We start from the raw sequence: 25605 nt of genomic DNA, 5'->3' as shown, positions 1-25605 counted from the left end.
ATGATAAAGACTCTCAACAAATTAGGTATAGAAGGAAAATATCTTAGCACAATAAAAGCCACTTATGACAAATGCACCACCAGTATTATTCTGAATGGGGAAAAATTGAAGGCCTTTCCCTTAAGAACGGGAACAAGACAAGGATGTCCACTCTCTCCACTTCTATTTAACATAGTACTGGAGGTACTAGCTAGAGCAATCAGGCAAGAGAAAGAAATACAGGGAATCCAGATTGGAAAAGATGAAGTCAAACTTTTCCTATTTGCAGATAACATGATAATATATATAGAAAAACCTAAAGACTCCATCAGAAGACTCCTAGAGCTGGTTAATAACTTCAGTAGCATTGCAGGATGCAAAACAAATGCCCCCAAATTAGTATCATTTATATACTCAAATAATGAATTAACAGAAAGAGAAACAAAGAAAGTAAGCCCATTTACAATTGTTACCAAAAAAATACTATAATTAGGGATCAATTTAACCAAGTAGCTGAAAGACCTCTACAATAAGAATTACAAATCACTTCTGAAAGAAATTAAAGAAGGCACAAAAATATGGAAAGATATTCCATGCTCTTGGATTGGAAGAATTAACATTGTTAAAATGTCTATACTACCCAAAGAGATCTACAGATTTGATGCAATCCCCATCAAAGTACCAATGACATTCTTCACAGAAATGGAAAAAACAATTTTACCTTTCATATGGAAAAACAAAAGACTCTGAATAGCCAAAGCAATCCCGAGCCAAAAAAAAAAAAAAAAAAAAAAACAAAGCCAGAGGCATAACTCTGCCTGACTTCAAATTATACTACAAAGTTGTTTTAACCAAAACAGCATGGTACTGGTATAAAAATAGACATTCAGACCACTGGCATAGAATAGAGAACTCAGAAATCACTCCTCAGGCTTATAGCCATCTGATATTAGACAAAGGCAACAAAAATCTACTTTGGGGGAAAAGATTGCCTCTTCAACAAGTGGTGCTGGGAAAACTGGATATCCATATGCAGAAGAATGAAACTAGATATGCATCTTTCACCATACACTAAAATCAACTCAAAATGGATTAAAGACCTAGGTATAAGATCCAAAACTGTACAATTACTAAGGGAAAATATAGGTGAAACACTTTAGCAGTTAGCTCAGGGCACAGGCTTTATGATCATGAGCCCAAAAGCACAAGCAGAAAACAAAACAAAACAAAACAAAACAAAAACAAATGGGACTATATCAAACTAAAAAGTTTCTGCACAGCAAAGGAAACAATCAACAGAATGAAAAGACAACCTAAGAGTGGGAGAAAATTTTTGCTAACTTTGCATCTGATAAGGGACTAATATCCATAATATACACGGAACTCAAGCAATTATACAGGAAAAAAATAAATGACCCAATTAAAAAATGGGCAAAGGAGCTGAATAGACATTTTTCAAAGGAAGACATACAAATGACCAACAGATACCTGAAAAAATGCTCAATGTCACTAGTCATCAGGGAAATGCAAATTAAAACCACACCAAGATACTACCTCAGTCCAGTTAGACTGGCTATAATCAAAAAGACAGTGAATAACAAATGCTGGTGAGCGTGTGGAGGGAAGGGAACACTACCGCACTGTTAGTGGGACTGTAAATTAGTATAAGCACTATGGAAAACAGTGTGGAGGTTTCTCAAACAACTACAGATAGATCTTCCATATGATCCAGCAATCCCTCTTCTGTGTATATACCCAGAGGAATGGAAATCATCACATCGAAGAGATAACTTCAGTCCCATGTTTATCACAGCTCTGTTTACAATAGCCAAGATATGGAACCAACCTAAATGTCCCTCAATGAATGATTGGATAAGGAAACTGTGGTATATATACACTATGGAATACTACTCTGCTATAAAAAAGAATGAAATACTCCCATTTGCAACAACAAGGATGAACCTGGAGAAACTTATGTTGAGTGAAACAAGCAAAGCACAGAGGGATAATTACCACATGTGCTCACTCATATGTGGGAGTTAAGAGAGAAAAGAAGGAAAGAAAGAAAGACCACAGTAATGTTGTGCTCTAATAGAGGGAGGGAACATTCCTAGGGCTACAAATAGGAGTGGAGGGGGGAGGGAGGTTGGGGATAATTGGGTGGGGACAAGTGGTACAAAAGTAATTTCTGGTAAGGGGTATGCCCCTAGTATGAATCTGGCCCTCACATCATGGGCAGAAGGGGTGACAATTAGATTTGTATCTCATGAATATTCTTAATAAATAAATAATAAAAAATTAAAAATTGAAAAAAACACATTGAGATATCATCTCATCCCAGTTAGACTGGCTATAATCAAAAAGACTGAGAATGACAAATGCTGGTGAGGATGTGAATAAAGGGGAACTCTTCTACACTGTTAATGAGAATGTAAATTAGTACAGCCACTATGGAAAACAGCATGAAGGTTTCTCAAACAACTACAGCTAGATCTACCATAAGATCCAGCATTCCCACTTCAAGGTATATATCCAAAGGAATAGAAATCATTGTGTCAAAGGGATACCTGCACTCCCATGTCCATCACAGTTCTGTTTACAATAGCCAAGATATGGAACCAACCTAAATGTCCATCGATAGACAAATAGATAAGGAAAATGTGGTATATTCATGATGGAATACTATTCAGCCATAAAACAGAATGAAATTCTGTCATTTGCACCAACACGGATAAGCTTGGAGAAAATTATGTTAAGTGAAATAAACCAGGCACAGAGGGAAAAATACCACATGTCCTCACTCATAATTCAGAGCTAAGAGCGAAAGAAGGAAGGAAAGACCACAGTGGTGCGTTGGACTTGCAGAGGGAGAGAGCAGACCTAGGGTTGCTGGGGTGGAGTGCGGGAACAGGGCAAGGTACACTGGGATGAGGTTGGGTCGGGGACATGGGGAATAATTGCAATTTGATGTGGTGGGCATGCTGATAGCATTGACTGCTCACCACATCTTGGGCACAGGTCCTGTCAGTCAGCTTTTGCCCCACAAATACGTATAATCAATTTTTTTTAAAGGTAGACTCCAAAGATCTGCTTTGCCTCTTCCACCATGTAAGGACACAGCTAGAAGGTGCCATTTATGAAGCAGACAGCACTCACTAGACACCCAATCTGCTGGTGTCTCAATCTTGGATTTTCCAGCCTCCAGAACAGTGAAAAATAGATTTTTTTTGTTTATAAATTACCCAGTCTAAGGTATTTTGTTTTAGAAGCCTGAGATTGGGCCACAATAATCAACCACATTGTATATTGACAAAATAAAATAAAATTGAAATTGCTAAGATAGAAACATTTAAATTCATAAAAAATTGAATTATTACCAGATCTTCTATCCGATCAGACATAAAATCTGTTAGCAGTGGAATAAAATAGAAATCAAGTAGTCCATAAAGATAGGGACCATTTAAAATATTACAGGTGGACCATGGATGTAAGAGAGTATCGTTCACAATTAGAACTTAACAAAGGAGTGAAGAAGGAAACCACAATCAACACACTTGTGTATAGAAATGCTCCAAGAACTGTAGCACATAAGCTTTGGTAACAATCTGTAAAATGGAGGCAAAATAGACATCATAGGCTATTGAAAAGACAAAATGAGACAACATATGAAAAGGCCTTGTAAATAAGATACTTCAGGAGCAAAGGAAATCATGATCACTAATCAAGGAAAGCTGTACCTATAGTGCCTTGACTGGTTGATTAAAAAGCTCATTTGAATGAGAATTGACAGTAATGCCTGCAATAATAAGGAAGGATAGAAAGTCTTGGCTTCTTCTTGATAAACAAAGATCATCCTGACGTTAACCAAACTTACAATATAAAGTCCTTGTTGACAGGCATCTGTCTATCTATCTGTCTGTCTGTCTGTCTGTCTATCTATCTCCCTACCTACCTATCTATGTAGCTTTTAACAGACCTTGTGCCCAGTAGACACTCAATAACAAAGCAGTAAATTGAACTAGGGCCCTAAGATTGTAATGTCTACTTGACTAAACTTTAGAGATCTGCCAGTTAACTTATGATGCCAGTTAACTCTCTACCCTTAACCAGTTTCCTAGCTGAACTGTTATATGTAACTGTTCTTTTAACTTGTATTTATTTTTCCAAACTCAACCTACTGCTCTGTTGTGACCTTCAATATCCATCTTATCTTTCTCCTCTGTCTAATCTGGATTTGATTTATTGCTGGGCTTCCCTAGCCAGACTCCTGGGCCTTTCTCTATCTGTCTTCCTCATTCATGAAGGGGAATCTTCAATCACAGCAAGCAATCAAATCAAAACCAACAATTTTAGTGTGGTTTATTCCATTACTCTGTAATACAGCTACTGAAAAGGGTGATATATAAATATTGTTTTTTTTTTTATTTATGAGTATTCAGGCTGAGTGAATGCTACATGAATTGTTCATTTACATATTTCTGTTCATTAGGAACTGACTTACATATTTGGGATGCAAAGATGAAAACACTGTAGTCTATCCTCTGAAAGTCCCAAAGTGCAGTAAGGGAGATAGACTTACAAAGATACATACACAAAATGATGAGGGAAATGCTCTAATAGAGGTGTGAAAAAGAGATTTGTTGGTATTTGAGAGGTGGTACTTAATTCTGCCTAGTGGGGATAGATTCAGGGAAGGCTTCATAAAGGTGACATTGAAGTGGATCTTAAAATTTGAGTTGACAGGCACAAGAGATAGAGGCAGGAGAGGAAATTCCATATGGTGGGCACAGCATAGAGCTGTGCAGGTCCATGGTATGGCCAGGAGTGCCTGGCCAGTGGTGTGGGCTTAATAGGAGGGTGAATGAAACTACGAAGATAATAAAATGGAGTCAGACTGTGAAGGGACTGGCCTTTATCTTCAAGATAACAGGCAAACATGTAATATTTTTTAGGCAGGTATTCTGGTATTATCAATTTACAGAGATGATTTTCTGACCAAACCAAACTGAGTCTGAAAAACCCATTGTGTTTCAGTTTTTGGTATTGTGGACTAAAAACTCTATTGCCTACTTCCACTTTCTGTTGCCCCAACTCTTGACTCTGCTGGCCATCTATAGAAGTGATGATTGCATTACATTTGTGATAGCTGCTACATGGAGGCTGTAATTAATAAGGCAAGGGGAATCACTGATCCTTTTCTTGGAACATCCTCACAAGTAAATTAGGTAATGCCATTTCTCAAGTAAGGGCCATAGGAGCAAAGATATACCCAGGGAAAATTTGTAGAGAGGAGTAAGTAAAAATGTCTACTGGGATAGATAATAGATGTTTCTACTTTCATTAACTTAATAAGTCTGTGATAACAAAATAGGCATAACTTGGGGCCAGATTTCTGAGAATTTTCCCATTTGATTCTACCTCAATGATTCTTGTATCATGTAATGGGGGGATTCTCTTTTCATATTTAACTATGTTGCTCAACTCCTTGATTCTCAGATGATGGATCTTATACATTAGTTGTTCTAAACACAATATGGATCAATCGGTAGCATGCTACAATCTGCAGCATGATGGAACAGATTCATATTCTATAATAGCCATTCTGAATCCAGTTCATACTGTGAACCTACATCATTTTTAAGATGGCTCCACAGTGCAACAGTATTTGGTGGTATGAACCCTAGATTTACCCATTAACAGATCAGACACTCAGGCCACTGGACTAAAACTACCCACTAGGCATGTTTTATTTGGCCAATATGTTATTAAAAATGAATTTGAAATCCTTTAGGTAGGACATGTATTCTCCACCTCCCCATGGTCTCTGCCGCTCTTTACTGTGTTATATCTGGCCTCACTTTACTCATTTATATTACATAAATTTGACTTTCTGGCCAATAATGTTTTAGTGTTTCTTTTTAGAAAACATATGTTTTTTCTCCTAAGATTGTCTTTAACAGCTGAGAATCTGACATTTGGTCTGCAATTGACATTAGTTCAAGATTGAGAGATAATATACTACACAGTTTAGAGACAGCAGAGAGATGAATGCATGTCTGGAGCTGAGAGGCATGCACTACAGATGCATAGGAGGGGGTGTTAGTACTGGTTGGGAGAAAAGGCAAGGAAGAGTTTTCACTCTAAGAGAGACTGTACTCAAGCATGTCAGGATGGCTAGCTCTGCCCTCACTAAGTTAATGAAGAGACATAGTAAAGACGACAGCTTACTTAATAAGATATTGATTAACCAAGGCCATTAAATGAAGCAGATATTGAATATGAAAAGATGGACTCTGTAACTATTTCTTCTTTCCCCACCTTTTTCTGGTACAAGCCCATCCCCACACATACATATGAGGGTACTTCAAAAAGTTTGTGGAAAAATAGAATTGAAAGACAATACAAATCTTTCCGTGAACCTTTTGAAGTATGCTTGTATCTATGTACTCACACAAAAATACAGGCTTCCTCGCCACAGGAGAGAGAGTATACAACAGCTACCGAGCCAACGTCCCTTGCCTCTGATGCCATAGTTACCTGTCCAAAATTTAGATTTGTAACCCAATTTAGGCCAATCAGGGTTTGCCCTTGGGGAATTTCAAACTCTAGCTAGTAATCCATGTTTCCTCCTGTTTAGAAGAACTTAATGAAGCACTGTCCTCTCCTGTATATCCTCCTTCCACCCCTCATCTCGCCACTCTACACCTTTATAAAAAATGATGACATGCATAAAGAATCAGAGAAGAAAGACAACATTCTAACACTGTCCCAGTCCTCCTTGGGGCCAGCGCCACTCATGGTTTTTAAATGATTTGTCACTTGTGACCAGAGCCCTGACTATGAAGTATTAGAACCTGTGACTCTTCACGTTTAAATTGCTTAGGCACAGGAAGTTGACCAAAAACAAACAAACAAACAAAAACCCCCCACAAAAGCAAAACAAAACAACAGAAAACTTAAATTAACTTTTGCTTGAAATAGCTATATATTTGAGGCAAAAGAAACTTTTTTGGATTATTTCCCTTCTAAACTATTTATGTGTTGCCTTAGTTTTCTATTTTATTTCATGCACATAAAATCCTGTCTTGTCTGCCCTGAAAGCTGTCAACAGTAGGATTCCCTCTTGATTGAACATTTCTTTCATACACAGTCACTGATGTTCTCTGTGACTTTAAAGTTCACCTGAAGCTAAAAATCTCATTTATTCATCTAATATAAAATTCACTTGTTTTATTTATCTCCCACTATATAAAAATATTACTCCCACTTCTTAATTAGTAGCAAATCCTAATAAACATTATTCATGGATTATAGAGAAGGGCTTTTTACAAAAATCATTACAAATTACATTTATGCCTAAGAACAATATCTTTGTATAAATCCTTTAGTAAATATAAAATGTGATGTAATCACACACTATGTAATGATGTTTCGATCAATGACAGACCACATATACAATGGGTGGTCCCATAAGATTATAGGTATGTAGTAGGCTATACCATAGAGCCTAGGTGTGTAGTAGGCAACACTATCTAGGTTTGCGTAAGTACACTTTATGATGTTCGCACAATGATGAAATCACCTAATGACACATTTCTCAGAATGTATCACTGTCATTGTTAGGCATGACTGTATATAATTTTGAAGTAAATATTCATTCTACTTATAAACATGCTATACACAATAAGCAGAGTCATCTTAGCCAAAAATATGTACATCTTCAGAAAGCAGTCAAAAATCCAAATCAATGAATTAAAAAGTCTTAAAGTTGCCAAGATAATTGACATTTTCATCTCAGAAATACTTGTCCATCAAAAACACTAAAACTTTTAAGAAGAGAAAATAAACACAGTTTTCCTGAACTTTTCCTATGCTATTTCACATAATGGTTTCTTACTGAATATTTGTGGTAATAATCTCAAATTTTCCTAGGACTTGTCATATTGTAAGTATCCTATTTCTAATGATGGTCTGATGTGACAGGATGCACTCAATTTCATTTTTCCAGGTAAGCAATACACTTTTCTGTGCTCTCTTCCTGCTCAAAGAACTGACAAGGTTCTGTAAACACAGTTCTTCAGCAGCCAAGTTGGAGGTGGGTGCCCTTCTTTTATTAAACTAACTAGAAACAAAAACTCTCAAAAAAACAAAAAAGCCTGTAGTCTGCATGTAAGTGGGACTCTCTTGGAATACTAAACAACATGAACGCTTGTTGTGAACCAGATGTAGCAGTGGGAGGTATTTTCTGACAAGACCATTGGGCCAAGACTTACTTTAATATAGGTGAATTTTGTAAAACAAAAATTCTTTATGAAGCTTTTTTCTTTTCTTTTATTATCTAATTGTTTAGTATAAGTCATAATTAGATTTTATAAATTTTAATTACAAAGTTTAAAAAAAGAGCCTTTAGTGTTTCTGAGAAAGTAGTGTTGGGCTTGTGTGCAGTGAATTGAAAAGAAAGGCTTTGCTATGGGGCTTAGGTTTTAAAACCTTATGGATACTCCATGCATCCAACTTGCGTAAACATCTGGCATATTTTGGAGTATATGTTTAAGCACATCTTGGTAATGGCTTCATTCATAAAGCTACAAATAAAATTGCACTGTATATACTTTGATATTAAAAATACAAACATTATTAAATACATATGAGTACGTTAAGATAAAAAGAAGTGATTGCAGAATGATGTAATGAAAGGGCCATATAAATTCCAGAAGAATCAAAATATAAAATGTTCCCTTTAAACTTGGAAATGAGAACTCTCGTCATAGTTATAACTATGAAAAAACAAATTAAGCCATGGGCAGTCATTATTAGAATACATTTCAACAAAACCAAGACAGATTAGATAGTAGGGTGGCCTTCTTAATGGATGTATCCCCTATAAAAATAAACTATTTTGTCATAATTGAATATGAAAAATTCTGGTTACTTAAATAGTTTACTTTACCACATCAGTTTTCAAAGAATTAGATTAAAACGAAATAGTGTTCATTCTGAAGCTGGTGAATAAAATTTAATATTTCCTCAGAAAAGGCAGAAAGTCACAATGGGGACATCTGTTTCCACTGATAGACAAGAGGAAATCACAAGAGGTTATGCGTGGCTGATCCTTTGTCTGGGTTAGTTAGAAATGCCACCTGTAATTTCATACCGAAGAACCTCATCTTATGAAAATGTAAAAACCTGCTTTACCACAGAGAAAAGTTATGGGGGAGATTACTCAATTACAAAAGGATTCTTACATAAAATTATTCACCACAGAGTTTCTTTAAATAGCATATTTCCTTTGTGCATATAAATCTTTCACTGATCACTAGCTGCTTAAAAGAGACTGGGGGACAGAGCCGCTTAAAGCCGACATGTTAAGCCACTGCTAATTAAAGATCAATCAAAAAAAAAAGGGAACACTTCTCTGAAATTATGATTCAATTTACCTACAAATCTGTAGGAACATACTAAGTTGGCAGAGTAAGGTTTGAGTGGAATGCTAAATGATTTAACATTAAACCATAAAATACTCGTATCCTATTTTCATAATCATATTCAAGCACAAGTAATTTTTAATGAAGAGTCTGCATATAATTTAGGAATGCTCAGTTATTTAGACAAAATTCAAGAGAAAATTTATGGATGAACATCTCTCTTTATATTCAAGTTTTAAATGATGTGGGTCTTTTTATAGTTACCATTTTAATGGACATCAGTCATGTGGTGCATACTCTTACTCTGAAACTTCTTTCAATATTCTACACCATAATATCCTTTGATAGATTTATTTCTGATGAATTGGCATTTTCTTCACAAACTCAGGAGCAGTTCTTGTTAACATAGAAGACTCACTGCCTTTTTCTATGCTAGTATACTTCAATCATTAAGAATGAATTAGAAACTATGTGACAACAGCCCTTATCAAAGAAAAGGTATTTTTCTCTAAAATGAATATGACTATCACAAAAACTTCATGAGGAACTTGACAGGCATAGTGGTCTGATGCTTTGTTTTGTAAAATTATTCTACACATCCCTTGTCTGAAAAAGTATTATACCTGAATATCTTTTGTTTATAAAAAATATCTTTCATTTTTACTTTCATCTTGATGGTCATTTATAAATTTGTGTGGCATAGTTTCGACTAAATTGTCCTTTTTTTAAAGTAAGAATAGGGATCATTTTCTTCTGTTATAATTATGTACTTAGTACATGCATTTAGGTAAACTTGTTAATGAATTAAGTAATCTAAAATCAATAATTTCTATAAGATAAGGTCTCATCTAAGTACACAAATTTAGTATGCATTTTGTGTTCTTAGGGAGGATATGGAAATTAATTTTCTAAAATATTATTCTTCTTGTAATGAAGCCCATATCTGCTGCCATAGTATGACACTCTAGCAAGAATATAAGCATGATCAAACAAGCATTAATATTCAAAATGCATTTCAGTAATCTTCTATATGCAGGTTTCTATTTATAGAATTTAAATATCTCTACTCACAGCAAGCATGTATTGACTACTTAACACATGCCAGGCAATGGACTAATCTTCACATGCATTTTCTGATTAAATACCCACACTAACTCTGTAGAGGTAGTATTATCTTGGTACCTCTTTTATTGATTAAGAAACCGAGGACTGGTTGCTCAAGGTCAAACCAGTACTAAGTGGCAGAGCTGGATTGTGACGCAGTTCTGCCTGACACAATGACCTGAACATGGAGCCACTGCCATATTGCTGCCTCTTATTTGGGAGGAGGAGGAGGAGGAGGAGGAGGAGGAGGAGGAGATGAAGATGGCGATGACAGAGTTTTGTAAATTTTTGACAAAAAAACATGTAGCCATTTTGGGTCTCTTTTCTCATGAATAAAATGAGAACGGTTTGACCTCATAACTTCCAAGTCCTCTCCACATACTAAAGTTCTTAATCTAAAATTGTGAAGACTTACACCTGTATAGTTTCTTAACTGGCAATGACAAATAAAATAATATTCTCAGTGCTATAGCAGAAGAGCAATCTGAATAATACATGTCGATGTCCAACAAGGGTATCAGACTGGAGGCTGGGAATTTCAATGGACTCTCTGAATTGATTTTGTGATAATTTGGACCTTTTCTTTCTTCCCATCTTTTCTCCCTTCTGGCCCTTTCCCTGGGTAAAAGAACAGGTGGACTCACTTATATTGTCTCTGGCCCGGGATTCAAAACTTTTTAAAAAATTTTAATTTATCAATATACAATATAGTAACATAGTTGATTTTTGTGTCCCTTTACCAGTCTTTCCTTTTCCTCCCTCCCTATCCTTCCTCCTCCCATCAACATCATATCTGTTCACATGTCTTAACAAAATCAAGGAGTTGTGGTTTTTGTGTCTTCTTTACCCCTCCTATGCGTTTATTTATTTATTTATTTTTATTAGCTCCCACAAATAAATGAGAACTTGCAGTATTTTTCTTTCTGAGCCTGGCTTATTTCAGTTAATATAATTTTCTCTAAGTCCATCCATGTTGCTCAAACTGTAGTATTTCATTTTTTTTTTTTTTTATATAGCAGTGTAGTATTCCATTGTGCAGATATACCACAGTTTCCTTATCCGCTCATCTGATGATGGGCATTTAGGCTGGTTCCAACTCTTGGTCATCATAAATAATGCTGCAATAAACATGGGAGTGCAGGTATCTCTTTGACATGATGATTTTTGACAAGTGCTTTAACTGGCTTCCAAACTTTTAGATATCAGTGGCCCATAGGAACTGTTCTAACTTCCATGTCCATCTTTTTTAGGGTTTCAAACCTGTCATAACAGTAGGCCTTGGGCACTTAAAACTTAAAAAGGAAGCTTGACTTCTGCTAAGATAGCAGATTTTAAAGCAAAGCTGCATTTTTTTTCCCCAATGTGTTCCTCCTCTGTCACCAAAGAAAGACTGAATTTGAGAATCTGTGAGATTCACATGTTAGGTCACATAATGACCTAAGAATACTAACACTAGCTTCCATTTATTGATTTATCATTCGTTAAGGATATAAAATATTAACTTAAATAATGATATGACAAGTATTCTTTTTCAGGTCAGAATCACAATTTTAAGGTGTTTTTTGGTTTCAGAAATAATATATCAAACTAAAACAGCTGTTAAGAGATATTACTTTCATTTATCATGACACAATAAATTTGGATTGAGTAGAACCAAATGACATCAGTTTAAATAATTATAATACCATTTTGTATCTAACTTTACATGTTTTCATTATGATTTCTATTCATCCAGAAGCTCTAATTTATGTCTAATAAGGTTTATTTCAGGCAATAGAACTATGCTGATTTGTATGTCTTTCTTAAGTGGGCAAAAGGCATATCATTTTTCACCGAAAACTTGGACTTTGGATATTATTGTTTTTTCTAGTAGAAAGAAAGATTTTATGTTTTATTTTATTTGAGTATCAAAATGAACAAATTACCCTGCAGAATTTAAGGCAAGCAATGCTTTATAAAAAAGAGAGAGACTTAAGCAGAAGGGAATCAGCAATAGAAAAGCTACCTCCCCGAGAGAAGTTGAGGAAGGGTTCTTAAAGGCAAGCAGTTCCTCAATTGATGTCAGCATCTTGCCTTGCTGTTTTCTGATATGTTTACAGTGGTCATGAGGAGGGTCAGTTCCAGGAACATCCTGCTGCAACTCCCAAAGGGGTCTTAAGGTTAATCTGGAACTTAGTTTTTACAATTACAGAAAGAGAAAGAATCGGTAGATAATGATAAGTTTTAAATAAAGTCAACAGTTATATATATATTTTTTGTCTTTTTCCGTGTGCAGCAACGGATCGCAACCCTCAGTGTTGCCCCCGTACCGGACCTGGGACCGGCAACGGGATTGCAACCCTCGGCGTTGCCCCCGCGCCTCGCTCAGCCAGTGAGCGGGAACCGGTCTGCATGTGGGATCCGAACCCTCGGGCGGGAGTGCTGCCGCGCTTCCCAAGCGGCGCACCTATCCAGTGCGCCACCAGGCCAGCCCTGTCTTGTACATTTCTTATGGCACATAAAATTGAGTCAACAGCATTACATTTACTCACGACAAGCTATAGAGTAATTATAGATAGAAAAACCCAGTCAATGATGACTTCCCTATTCCTGAGAACAAAGGTCTTATTTGTATCACTCGCACAACTTTGCAACACAGTAATTTTTAGAATTGACAGAATTGCATGCCACTTTCAGAACTGGGTACCAAACTCAACACCTGAATTATTCAGTCTCTAGGGTATTAATATTAAATATTTCACCACCCTAGAGAGGAACCAAATGTTTCCCAAAATTACAAAGACAGAGTAGTAACTGTTCAGAGAAGGTGTGCATTTTTTTTTTTCAAGAAAATACCAGCTATGAAAATAGCAACTAGACAGCAAATGTTAGAGGGCTATTTTTCACTCCATAACATGATGTCCTATAGGGTTTCATTGTATTAAAACCTCAAATAGCTATTTGCATGTCTTCTTTTGAGAAATGTTTGTTCAGGTGCTTTGCCCTTTTTAATTGGGTTATTTGGGGATTTTTTGATATTGAGTCACTTAAGTTCCTTGTATGTTCTGGATATTAGGCCCTTGTCTGACGTGTGGTTGGCAAACACTTTCTCCTATTCTGTGGGTTGTCTTTTCACTTTGCTGACAGTGTCCCCTGCTATGCAGAAGCTTTTTAGTTTGATGTAGTCCCATTTGTGATTTTAGCTTTAGTTGCCTGTGTCTTTGTTGTTTCCTTCAAAAAACCACTGCCCACTCCCATTTCGTGTAGCATTTCTCCTATCTTTTCTTCTAATAGTTTCATAGTTTGGGGTCTTAAATTTAGGTCTTCAATCCATTTCAAGTTGATTTTTGTGTATGGTGAGAGATAGGAGTCTAGTTTCCAGTTTTCCAAGCACCATTTGTTGAAGAGGCTGTCCTTTCCTTCTTGTATATTTTTTTGGCACTTTTGTAGAAAATCAGTTGGCTGTAAATATGTGGGTTTATTTTGGGACTCTCTATTGTATTCTGTTGGTCAATTTATGCCAGTACCATGCTGTTTTGTTTACTTTAGCTTTATAGCATATTTTGAAATCAGGACATGAAAAAATGCTCAACATCACTAATCATCAGGGAAACGCAATTTAAAACCACAATGAGATATCATCTCACTCCAGTTAGAATGGCTATTATCAATAAGACAAAAATAATGAATGCTGGTGAGGATGTGGAGAAAAAGAAACTCTCCTACATTGCTGGTGGGAGTGTAAATTGGTAGAGACACTGTGGAAACCAGTATGGAGATTCCTCAGAGAACTAAAAATAGATCTCCCCTATGACCCAGCAATCTAACTACTGGGTGTATACCCAAAGGAAATGAAATCAGTATATCAAAGAGACATCTGCACTCCCATGTTCATCGCAACATTATTCACAATAGCCAAGAGATGGAATCAACCTAAATGTCCATCAATGGATGAAGAAATAAAAAAACTGGTATATGTACACAAAGGGATACTGCTCAGATCTTTTCAAAAATGATACCCTATCATTTGCAGCAACATGGATGAAACTGGAAACCATCACGTTAAGTAAGTCAGGCACATATACTGCATGATATCACTCGTATGTGGAATCTTTAAAAAAAATGGTTTTCTAGAGGTAGAGAGTGGAATAATGGTCACTGGGGCTGGGGGAGTGGGGGGAGGAGGAGGAAAGGTGGTGGACTAATGGGTACAAAACTATGCTATTTACTGTAAGTGAGTCATTGTTCAGTATATACATGTATTGAAACAACACACTGTACCTCACTCATATGTACAAATAAATGTTAAAATAAAAATTACAAAAAGAACCTCAACTAGCATATTTGTAATAGAACACATTCCACACATAATATATTTCTATACACATTTCCAGAATATATGAAGCATCAAAGTAGAGTATATCTTAATAAATATTTATATTAGCAACAAAGTAAACTAAATAATGTATCATTTTCATGGCAAAGATTTTTCTATAAAAATATAAATGTGTACCTATTATATAAAGTTTGGACATTTTCCCCTCAGTCTACTTAAAATTAAAAATTCTGCAAACTACCGTAAGGTGGAATAAGGCAAGGAATGCTAGTTAATTTAGTGTGATATTTTATTTTAATTAGCCTATAATTAAATTGGATGATGTTACATATATATGTGTCTTTTTATCATGATTGATGTTTAAAATTTTGGAGTTTTATTATATCATCAACCATTTTCTTTTAGATGTTAACATCTGGTGAATCCTTGTTACTTGCTAAGATACACTAAATGTTTGTTTTTTAACAAACTTAACAAATGAAAATAAATTAATAAAGAAAAATTAGAGTGCTTTGGGGCAGCTTATCTAGATCAGTCTCCTCATTATATTCTCTTGCAGAAAACTTAGAGATGTGTGCCCTTTGTGGTATGTACACCTTATTGTCAATTAGTATTTATCGACATTTCACGTGCCTAGAATACATCACAAAATTACTGAGCACTTAGTTAAGAAACATAGAATCTAGAGAAAGGTCTTAGTTAAGCACTGGGATGAGCAAGAAGAAAATGGATAGGTACTGTTGACATTCAGTTGTTTCTATATTTCCTCAACCATAGACACTTACCTAAATGTAGTAGATCCTCCAAATGTGGATAAACTCAAAAAAAAAAAGGGCATGTGTATTCAATGAGTGAATAGAGAGAAAAAGGTAAAAGAGGTGATGAAAAAGTGATTTTGATATCAAACGAAAATTTTTGTTCTTTAAAAGCTATATGTTATACAGGTATATTATTTTATTAATTTTATTAAAGATTAAAAAGTTATTATACTCATTATATAGTTCTGGTGAGAGTTTGTACAACTTCTCTGGTAAGAATTCTGAAAACACGTAGCAAGAGCTTTTAACAAAATTATTTCTTTTTATATGGTATTTTTCTTCTTAATAATCTTTCCTGTTGAAATTACTATAAAGTCAGGGGAAACGTGTAGGTAAAGATCACCATATCATTATGACAATGAAAATTGGAACAATCCAAATTCCCAGCAACATATATGAAATTATAGGACATTTACATGGATATTATGCAGCCATTAAAAGGGTGTTTTCTGAGAACATTTATTAGGAGAAGAGTGTGTTTATAATGTAGAGTGTAAGAAACAAGATCCCTATTTCCCCAAATTTCTCTATTTCCCCCAAGAATTTACCACTAACCTATACAATTATTTTTAAAGCAAAACCCAAAATTTGAATAAAGTGATACCCATATCTAGATGAATAATTAATGATACTTTTCAGTAAATTCTGGGTTGTAAAACATTTGTCTCACTAAGTCAAAGGTAGGATGGATTTCTATCTTTTGAAAGTTTGGTAGTGATGGAATATGCCATCTTCTGCTCTGGAAACTTCTGAAAGTGGGCTCCTGGCCATAACAAGCAGGCCACATCTCTGAATGACATCCTCTGGCCTCAAGCTCAGCAGGACAATTGTGTCTGTCTTTTGATTGACTACAGCAGCCTGAAAGAACTAAGTCAGGTTCACTTCCTGGATTGACCTTAAGAATTGTACAGTGTGATTTCTGGGCCTTTTGCCCAAGAATGTGCTGTCCATATATTTGCTGATGCCTGAAAGTTATTTAAAAGGGACAAAGTTCTTTTTTTCACATTTAGAAATAACACACAGATGCCACTTAAAGCAGAAATGCCAGGCTATGACCAAATACTGGTTGAAATTCAAGCCCATAAATTTATATATTTTAATATGAATTTAGTTACTAGTATATTATTTTTTCCTAAGTACTTTGCTTATTAGTGCCTTTTGCTTTCTGCATTGAAATAGTTTAAATGATCACTATCAGACCATTTTTAGTTTGAGAAGATGAAGGAGAAGAACAGGAGGACACAACGGATACAAAAAGAGAAAGGTAGGCATTATCGGTAGAAAATAGAGAAAAATGAATTTGGAGATGAAGGGCAAATCCATGAACTTCATGATTTCATCGAAGTTCATTATTAATGAATTGTATATATTTGCAAACAAACTACACAACTGATGGACTTACAGTTACCAGGGTTGGTTGGATTTGTGTGTAACTTAGCCAGGATGCTCAAGTCAGATCATTAGACATGCAACAGCTAAGCTTTGAATAGTTCTGGATGATTTTTCTTAAAATACAGCTCATACAGGAGTTTTATTACCCTCTGAGCTCAACTCCCAGTTTAGGAACAGGTTCAGGCAGACCCCTGAATTGGCCAATGAAATTCTGTTGGAGATTTTCTCCTTATCATAAGAGTAGACACCACTGATAGGTTTCCCAACACTGGTGCAGGCCACCCCCCTTATTCTCACCCTATGACTTTTCACTCAGTTCCCCTTTCTCAGAATTTGATATCACCTTTTGGACCTGTTAAAATTGATAGCTTTTTCTTTTTTTTTTTTTTTTGTCCTTTTTGAGACCTGCCACACTGCGCTCAGCCAGTGAGCATGCCGGCCATCCCTATATAGGATCCGAACCCGCCGCGGGAGTGCTGCTGCGCTCCCAGTGCCGCACTCTACTGAGTGTGCCACGTGCTCGGCCCAAAATTGATAGCTTTTTCAAATTTGGAAATGACAAAAATTAAATCCTTAAGGAAGTAAAAAGTCAAGGTACATATTTTAGAAAACAAGTATATTTTAGGTATCTCAGGTCTTTTTTTTTGTCTTTAATATACTTTCCTATTTTCATTTATCATTTTGATCAGTTATTTGCCTACTAGCAGTGCTAGCAAGGTAGTAACCACACTAGCAAGGTAGTTATTTCAAACCAACTATTGCTCAAAAATCCAAGAATCAAGGTTACATTTTTCTAACTAGTGAATGATTTATCTGATATGCTGAGAACTGGAATCAGAAAATAAAACAAAACAAAGGTTGTTTTTATAGAATCTAAACCCCAGGTCTCTAGTTTAGTTAGTGGTTAAAAAGAGCTCATGAGTCCTTTTTTTAGTGACAGTAAAGAAGTTAGAGTATGTCTTGTAGCATTTTGATAATAGACGTGACCATATTTCTTCAAATGAATGCATGAGTAAAGTCAAACCTTCCAATTTGTATATGAAATTTTCATATTTTCAAATTGGTATGGTTAGTCTTTAAGACTTCATTCAGGAAGGGTAATGTATTAAAAAAAAAAGCTTTACAAATTATTCCATTTTGTAAAATACTGTAGTAGGAGATAGATAACAATCGGATGTATTACAAATTCAGGGACAAGAAAAAAATCCAATGGACAACTGTCATTCATAAAATTCTTTTGATTATGTTGTCAAGTAAAAACATACAATTAATTTCATTTTTGCTGTGTTCATTACAGATAGCTGGTACCATAAATCTCTTCCTTCTTGGCCCAAGATGTTTATAGTTTTGAATAACTCCTTAGAAATACATCTTCCAAGAGTTATTGAAAGGTCTGTATGACAATGGTTACTTAGGAGAATTTACATTTCAAAATTTCTTTATAAAGTAGCAATAAATTCAAATATAATTAAATATACCATAGCATAAGTAAAGAGCATGATACAATTTTAGTACATCTGTTTTGTTCATATACTGTGTTGTTTTAATGCTACCTGTAGTTTTCCATCTCAAAATAACAATTATAATAATAATTGCATGCATATGTATTAATTAAAAAAGGGTTGAATTTGCCATCAAAGAAGCATATTAACACTCTGAGATTTATAAATTCTGCATATGTTTATGACTCGAAGTTAGCAAAAATAAGCATTCCCAGTGTTAAAAATCCACTGATTACAATAATTTTATAGATTCTAAAACCATTATCATATTTTTATGCACTATAACTTTGGATATGTTATTAATACATTTTCACTCTTGAATTATTAATGTAAGAAGAAATTCCTTAACAAACACGTATATTTAAAATTACTTTTGATAATCTTTTATACAAAAATCACTAAAAGCAAATCTTTCTCTGCTGAATTGTATGATATATACAGGAATACTACATTTCAAATAAAAATAAAACCTATGATGATATAATAGAATGTACTCTTTATATTTATAATTAAGAGGGAAAATTTACCACAATTTGGTATAACTGAATATAGCTAAATCAGACTCAAAAATCCTAGACTTAGCTTCAAGGTAAGTATTTTAGAATTCTGATTTGTGTACAACTGAAAATTTTTATCAAAGCATATTGTGTCCATGGCCTTATGTCTCAAATCTACTAGTCCCTTGACCAAAAGTCATTTGCTCACATTTTATTAATATATTATCCAAAACTTAACTAGCATAATTTATATTATATTTGATTACATTAAAATGCTTTTTAACCAAAATGGTGACATTTATTTTAATGAATTTGCATTCTTTCCTCAAACAACTATACTTTTTTTTGTAGTTGTTACAACAAACAAACGGAAAGGACATTCTTGGGGGGGAGGGGAGAGAGGGAAAAAAAAAAAAAAAAAAAAAAAAAAAAAAAATTTCAAAAATATATTAGTGGATTTTATAACTCAAATTTGTTCCATATTGCCTTTTAAAAAAACAATTCAAGCATTATAAAATGGCAGTAAAATACCATCACTAAATCTTCAGCCTATCTCATTTCCTAACAACCATCTAAATAGCATATGAGTTTTTATATCCACATGTCCAAGTTGGTCGTATGGCATGTACTGCAGGGAATGGAATGCTAGGTATGCGGACATTTTCTAACTCTGCTCTCTGTAAATACACATGGGTTTAGCTCAGAGTATTACATCAGGTTACAATCTAGGCTTATTATCTGTCAGAATGTATTGAGAAAAGTGTATTAAGAATTACTCACCCAGCTGAGTCTCCTGAATTGTCAGTTTACTTTCCACAGGATACAAAAGCTTGGGTGGCTTATCAGTCAGAGGGGCTGAAAAACAACAACAACAACAATAATAAAAATAATACAGAGACTTATAGGTACATTGCATGAACTAGAGGGTAAAATATAGTTTATTTTCCCAAATATTATTCATTCTTAAAGTAGTGTCAAAGCACTCTACCATGTAATGACTTACATATTGCAAGTAGTACCTTAATGCAAGCTGACAAGCTATTATATTGTACATGAGTAAAATATAAAACTTCTAGATTGACAGTCACATGACACTACTGAATTACAGAATTGGGATTGGTCAGTCCCTAAGAACTTATGACTATGCTTCACAAAACATTTTCAGTTTATGCCTTGTTTTTCTTTTAAAGGGATGTCCCCATTTTTTTTTCTGTATTAACTAAAGTTGCATGTTATAAATGTGGCATGTGTTACAACTATTTTTTTAGCATAAATTGTCTCATACTTCTTAATCTTATTCCTAGTCTCCATACCCTGGATCACATCCCTTAAATCCTACAATCTAGTAATTACATTAAGTATTTCCTACGTACATATTCTCTAAATGGGGTAGCAATGTGGCATTAAATTAGTACATGTACAAGCATGCACGCCCACACCAAGAAAATATTTTTTAAATGATATTTTCCATTTAGTCTAAACCCTTTATTACTATTACCATTACATTTTATAGTATTTATTGCTAATTTTCAGGACATACTCTCTTTGATTTTAAGCTTCCACACATTTCTGCTCTGTGCTTTTGTCAATTTCAATTATCGGCCTATGAATCTAAGAGTTTTTTATTAAGCATCTTGAAGTTTCCTATTGCACACTTCATTCCTACTTAAACTAGACTATCTGAACTTTAGGAAAATAGTCAGTTCTCCTTCATTAGCCTTCCTGCCCCCCACCTTGCCTTCTCTGATTGAATTGCCTGAGTCCCTTGAAACCTGTCACTGCAACTTCTACTTTGTATCAAGTGAGAAATGATCAACTAAGGGTTGCTGTATTAAATGTTTTTGCTTTGAAGCCTTTATTTCTTCGTTGCCAGGAGGACATGCCAGCTTCGTTGATAACTGGAAGGCTGATCTAGACAGAACTGCCAGGAGTTGACCACATGTACTTATTGCCAGAGGATTCAAGAATTCAAGTTGCTTCGGCAGCTTGCCTTGATCTCTCTTTAACAAAAAACACAATCAGTGCAAAAGGATGATGTACCCTAGGTCAAAAAAACAGATAAGTTTTAAGAATCCTGGTTTGGGAGACCAACCTCACAAAGGAGTGATAGCTTTTGTTCATAACTAATTGAACGCATTATTCATTCACCTTTATTACGATTTAATAAGAGAATGAGAATAAAGGGGAAAGGAAAGTTTGGGTAACAGGATGATATCAATTATTTTGAAATCGTTCTCAAATATATGACATCACTCTTATTAACCTTAAATACTCTTATTTCTTGCCCAAAGTGATCTTAATGGACTTTATTCTCTGACCACCTAAATAATCAGCCTATCCATTCAATGTTAGCAAAATAGTTCACCATTTGTAGTCAAAGAGCCCGATTTCTTAGACTCTGGTTATCAAACAATTTCAGTGAACTTCAAAAGCAACGATGGTATCAAAATAACTGGTTTATTTGATAAATTTACTCAGTTCATAAAATCTTATGATTATGTAGTTACAAGTAGACAATTTGGCAGTTTGTTACAGAAAGCAACTGAGAGAAATCTTCCCTATTCAAACACATCCCACACTAGTATGTGGTAATAGGAAAGAAGATCTGTAGAGAAAGATAATAAAATCCATATGTAGCACATTTGTTCATAAATATAAAATGGTTTTGTGGTTCTCTACCCAATCCACCACCCACTTTGTGGCATAATCATACATCCTTAAGACCTTTCATATTACTCTCATGTGACAGACTTTAAGTTAACAAGGGAATTCTTTAAAGCTCAGTCATGAAACCATAGAACACTGAATACAGAAAGAATTCTATGGTTGTTATGTTCTTTGATTTTTAAACCATGTTCCCTAAAGCCATATGATTTGCACAGTGCTCCTCTGGACAAATGAAGTGAAAATGGATACAAGTGGTGGCCCTCTGTACTTAACTCCATGTCTTATGTCACCCACTCCTCTTTGACAAAAGCACCTCTGCTTTTATTTACCTTACATATCAGCATTCCCCCAAGATTTTGACTGAACAAATTCAATTCAATTCAACTGATATATATTAAACATTGTAATGTGCCAGATATTGTGATGGAGGATTTTGAGTATCTCTGGTTTCTGCCCTTATATCTTACAGTGATCTGCAGTTTAAAAATAATAAAAATAAATTAAAGTCTGGGTTGATTCAATTCCCTTGTTTTAGACATCAAGGATCTGAGGTGCAAAGAGATTAAATGACTTGCCAAAGGTAACAGCAAATTTAAGCTAGAGTCCTTGCTAGATCTTTTCCTTGCAATTCTTTGTTATATGCTCCTTGAAAATTCTGTCAAGCAACTACTGCATAGATCTGTGCGGTCTCCCCTCGAGGTGTGTGTAATCTGTTAAAAGAATGAAAACATGCAACTAAATCATCATAACCTAGAGCAGAGAGCTCTTGCAGTATAATCTGTCATCATGTATCAGTGTCATGTTTTGGTATTATGCTATGACAGGTATTAGTTAGGCACATTTCTCGTATGATTCGCCTGTCTTTGATAAAAGTAAATGGAAACTTCCAGATAGCACAACAGATGAACTACTAATTTGACACAATGGCAAAATGACTGTGAAAAGGAGGTGACTGCTAAAGCTAAAATGTAGCTCAGTTCCACAGTCATTTGAAGGTGACCGATTTTGCTGCCACAAAGAAAAGACATGCACTGAATTATCCATTATTTAAATGTTTTGGGCACATTATGGTGTTTAATAAATATTGGTTGAATTTAATTCACATAAGACAGAACTGGAAAGGTGGAACTAAAAGGAAATTCAAGCAAATTACTTACAATAAATAAAAGCAAAGTTATGAGCGTTAGACCATGAAATTTTATTGTCAAGAAAACAAAGTATGTTTGGGGGACACTTTTGTCTCTAATGCACACATACACACATGCACACTCAAACACTAACTGAAATCACTGGAAAAGTAAAGAATGTCCAACAGTACTGATATGAAGCACAAGGTGGTTTTAAATCCTATTTTGTTTACCAAGAAAACAAAACCATTATACTAGAGACATTTCTCTTACTAATTAGGCATTAAATACAGCTTTGTATCTACCAACAATAGTATTTTTAAGCCCTCATTTCATTTTTCAGAACATCCTATTGACAACATTAAAACTGAGAGTCATTTAAAATAATAACAGACCTCTCTTACAGAGTTATTAATATATGTCAATTTACAAAACTGTTCTTCAGAGTAGAAAGGGAATTTTTTTTTTTTTTTTTTTTTTGTCTTTTTCCATGTCCGGCAACGGATCGCAACCCTCAGTGTTGCCCCCGTACCGGACCGGGACCGGCAACGGGATCGCAACCCTCGGCGTTGCCCCAGCGCCTCGCTCAGCCAGTGAGCGGGAACCGGTCTGTATGTGGGATCCGAACCCTCGGTGGGAGCGCCGCCACGCTTCCCAAGCAGCGCACTAGTGCAGTGCGCCACCGGGCCGGCCCTAGAAAGGGAATTTTAAGGACATTCATTTTGCTTACTAGCTGCCAGTTAGAGAAACATCTAGAAGTCGGTATATATGAAGGTGTGCACAGAATTGATTCTCCTTATCCATGTCAAGGTTCCCTAACTATTCATAAAGGTATACAGTCTCTCCCTCTTTTCCCCATTACTTGTACATGTGAGTTATGGAACAGTGAAAAATAGGATGCTGTCTTCCTAAAACAAAAATGACAACAGACCAGGGCAAAGAGTCCAAGATTATAGAATCTTTCTAATATTTGTAAAGAGGAGAGAAATGTGAGGTATCTAGGACGAATGTACCTTTCTCTATTGAACAATCGCCCTTTTAAAATTTAATTTTAGTTTCTCACATATTAATCCCTCAAATACTATTAATAATACTGGATGCTTCTTGGATACCTATACTTATCCTACCATAAAATTTGTTTATTCAAAATCATAGATAATTTTCATAATATATTTAAACTAGTTTCTTTCTTTTCACTTTGTTTCTTAGAAGCATTACAGTAAAGTAGAAATGATCACATGCTTAGCTCTCAGAAAGACATGGGTCTAATAATTTCTGACTCTGCCTTGCTGAGAGTTGCCTGCAAGTTGGAGAAGTTATTGAATATCTCTTAGTCTCAGTCTTGTCATATGTAAAATGTGACATAAATAGTCTTCCCACATGGATTAGTGTGAACATTAAATAAAATAACAGATTAAGTGCATGTATACAGTAGATAGAGAATAAATCTATTGTATGATATCCATCAAAGTCTGGGACATTAGCATTTAGCATTCTATATAGCCTGATAAGAAAAATATTACTGTTTGTAAAATAATAAACTAGGATAATTTTTAACCAAAGGTTCAAAAGGAGTTTAAACCCTGACTTTAAGAATCATTAATACTTTTCACATTAGTTTCCACAGTAGGGGAGTTGATCTGTCTTCAATAATTTAATCCAACAAAAACATTTAGAAGATTTTTGTATATGCAAAGTAATGTACTGGGACTGTAAAGAACTCAAAGATAAACAAAACACAACTTTTAAAGATTGTAAGACCTCACAGAGCTTACAATCTAGATAATTATAATTGCCTCCATAATTCAATTTCGAGAGCATTTATCAAGTACCTAAAAGTAGTAAGTACTAAGTTAGAGATAAAAGGATGAAAATGGCATTTAGTTATCCATAAAGATGCTCATAGATGAGAGCATATTTATGATGCATTGTGGTGAGTGCTATACTCGGGGGTAAATTCTTTATAACCTCATTTAAATCCACCAACTAAAACTGGTCACAAAGCGATATTCACAGATTTACACCGCTGACAATAAAACATGCTTTGTGGCAATTTTACTGACTCACTCCATTTTACAATGGGTTATTTGTTATTGCATGTTTTTTTTTTTTTTAACTTAAAAGAATTGACAAACAATTCTTGTTTTCCTAGCCAGTCAAGGGAATGTGTATCACTCATTGAGCTTCAACCTCTAAATGATTCAGAGTGGAATTTCAGTTCTGCTTACTTTGGCATGGAATGTTTTAACATTAGCTTCTAATAGTGGAGCATAGATCTTGTGAAAGTGGTAGCATGTGGACACGATCTCATGGTTCTTGGAGAAGAAAGTGAACAGGAGAAAATACCAACATATACAAGGTAAATCCATTTGGGGGGAAAACAATGCATTATTTTTCACTTATCCCTTGGGATTAGCAAAATTTCTCCATTCTGTTGCAAATAATTATAGTGATTCACAACAGTCATGGAGACTCAAAAGCCTCAAAGAGGGAGGACTGGAAAAGCACCCAAGCAGAAAGGTTCAGGGAGCGCAGTTTATGAATAAACTAAATGATATACAAGATAACCTCGATTTAAGAGTCAAAGTGAGGGCCAACCCCGTGGCGCACTCGGGAGAGTGCGGTGCTGGGAGCACAGCGACACTCCAGCCGCGGGTTCCGATCCTATATAGGAATGGCCGGTGCACTCACTGGCTGAGAGCCGTACTGGCGACACCACACCAAGGGTTGCAATCCCCTTACCAGTCACGAAAAAGACAAAAAAAAAAAAAAAAAAAAA

General features: G+C 35.1%; 1 protein-coding gene across 1 annotated transcript in view; it reads right to left on the bottom strand.

Annotated features, from left to right (window-relative positions):
• IL1RAPL1 (interleukin 1 receptor accessory protein-like 1) overlaps positions 1-25605 on the bottom strand; it is a 628540-nt gene that overhangs the window by 267490 nt on the left and 335445 nt on the right. The window contains exon 4 of the mRNA XM_008566696.1: positions 19813-19887. Within this exon, the coding sequence (XP_008564918.1) occupies positions 19813-19887 (75 nt within the window). The remainder of the gene's footprint in view (positions 1-19812; positions 19888-25605) is intronic.

The sequence above is a fragment of the Galeopterus variegatus genome, unplaced genomic scaffold, assembly GCF_000696425.1.
Source record: "Galeopterus variegatus unplaced genomic scaffold, G_variegatus-3.0.2 Scaffold264, whole genome shotgun sequence".
Taxonomy (NCBI): domain Eukaryota; kingdom Metazoa; phylum Chordata; class Mammalia; order Dermoptera; family Cynocephalidae; genus Galeopterus; species Galeopterus variegatus.
The sequence above is the reverse complement of the archived record's forward strand: the minus strand, read 5'-3'. Positions and strand labels throughout refer to the sequence as shown.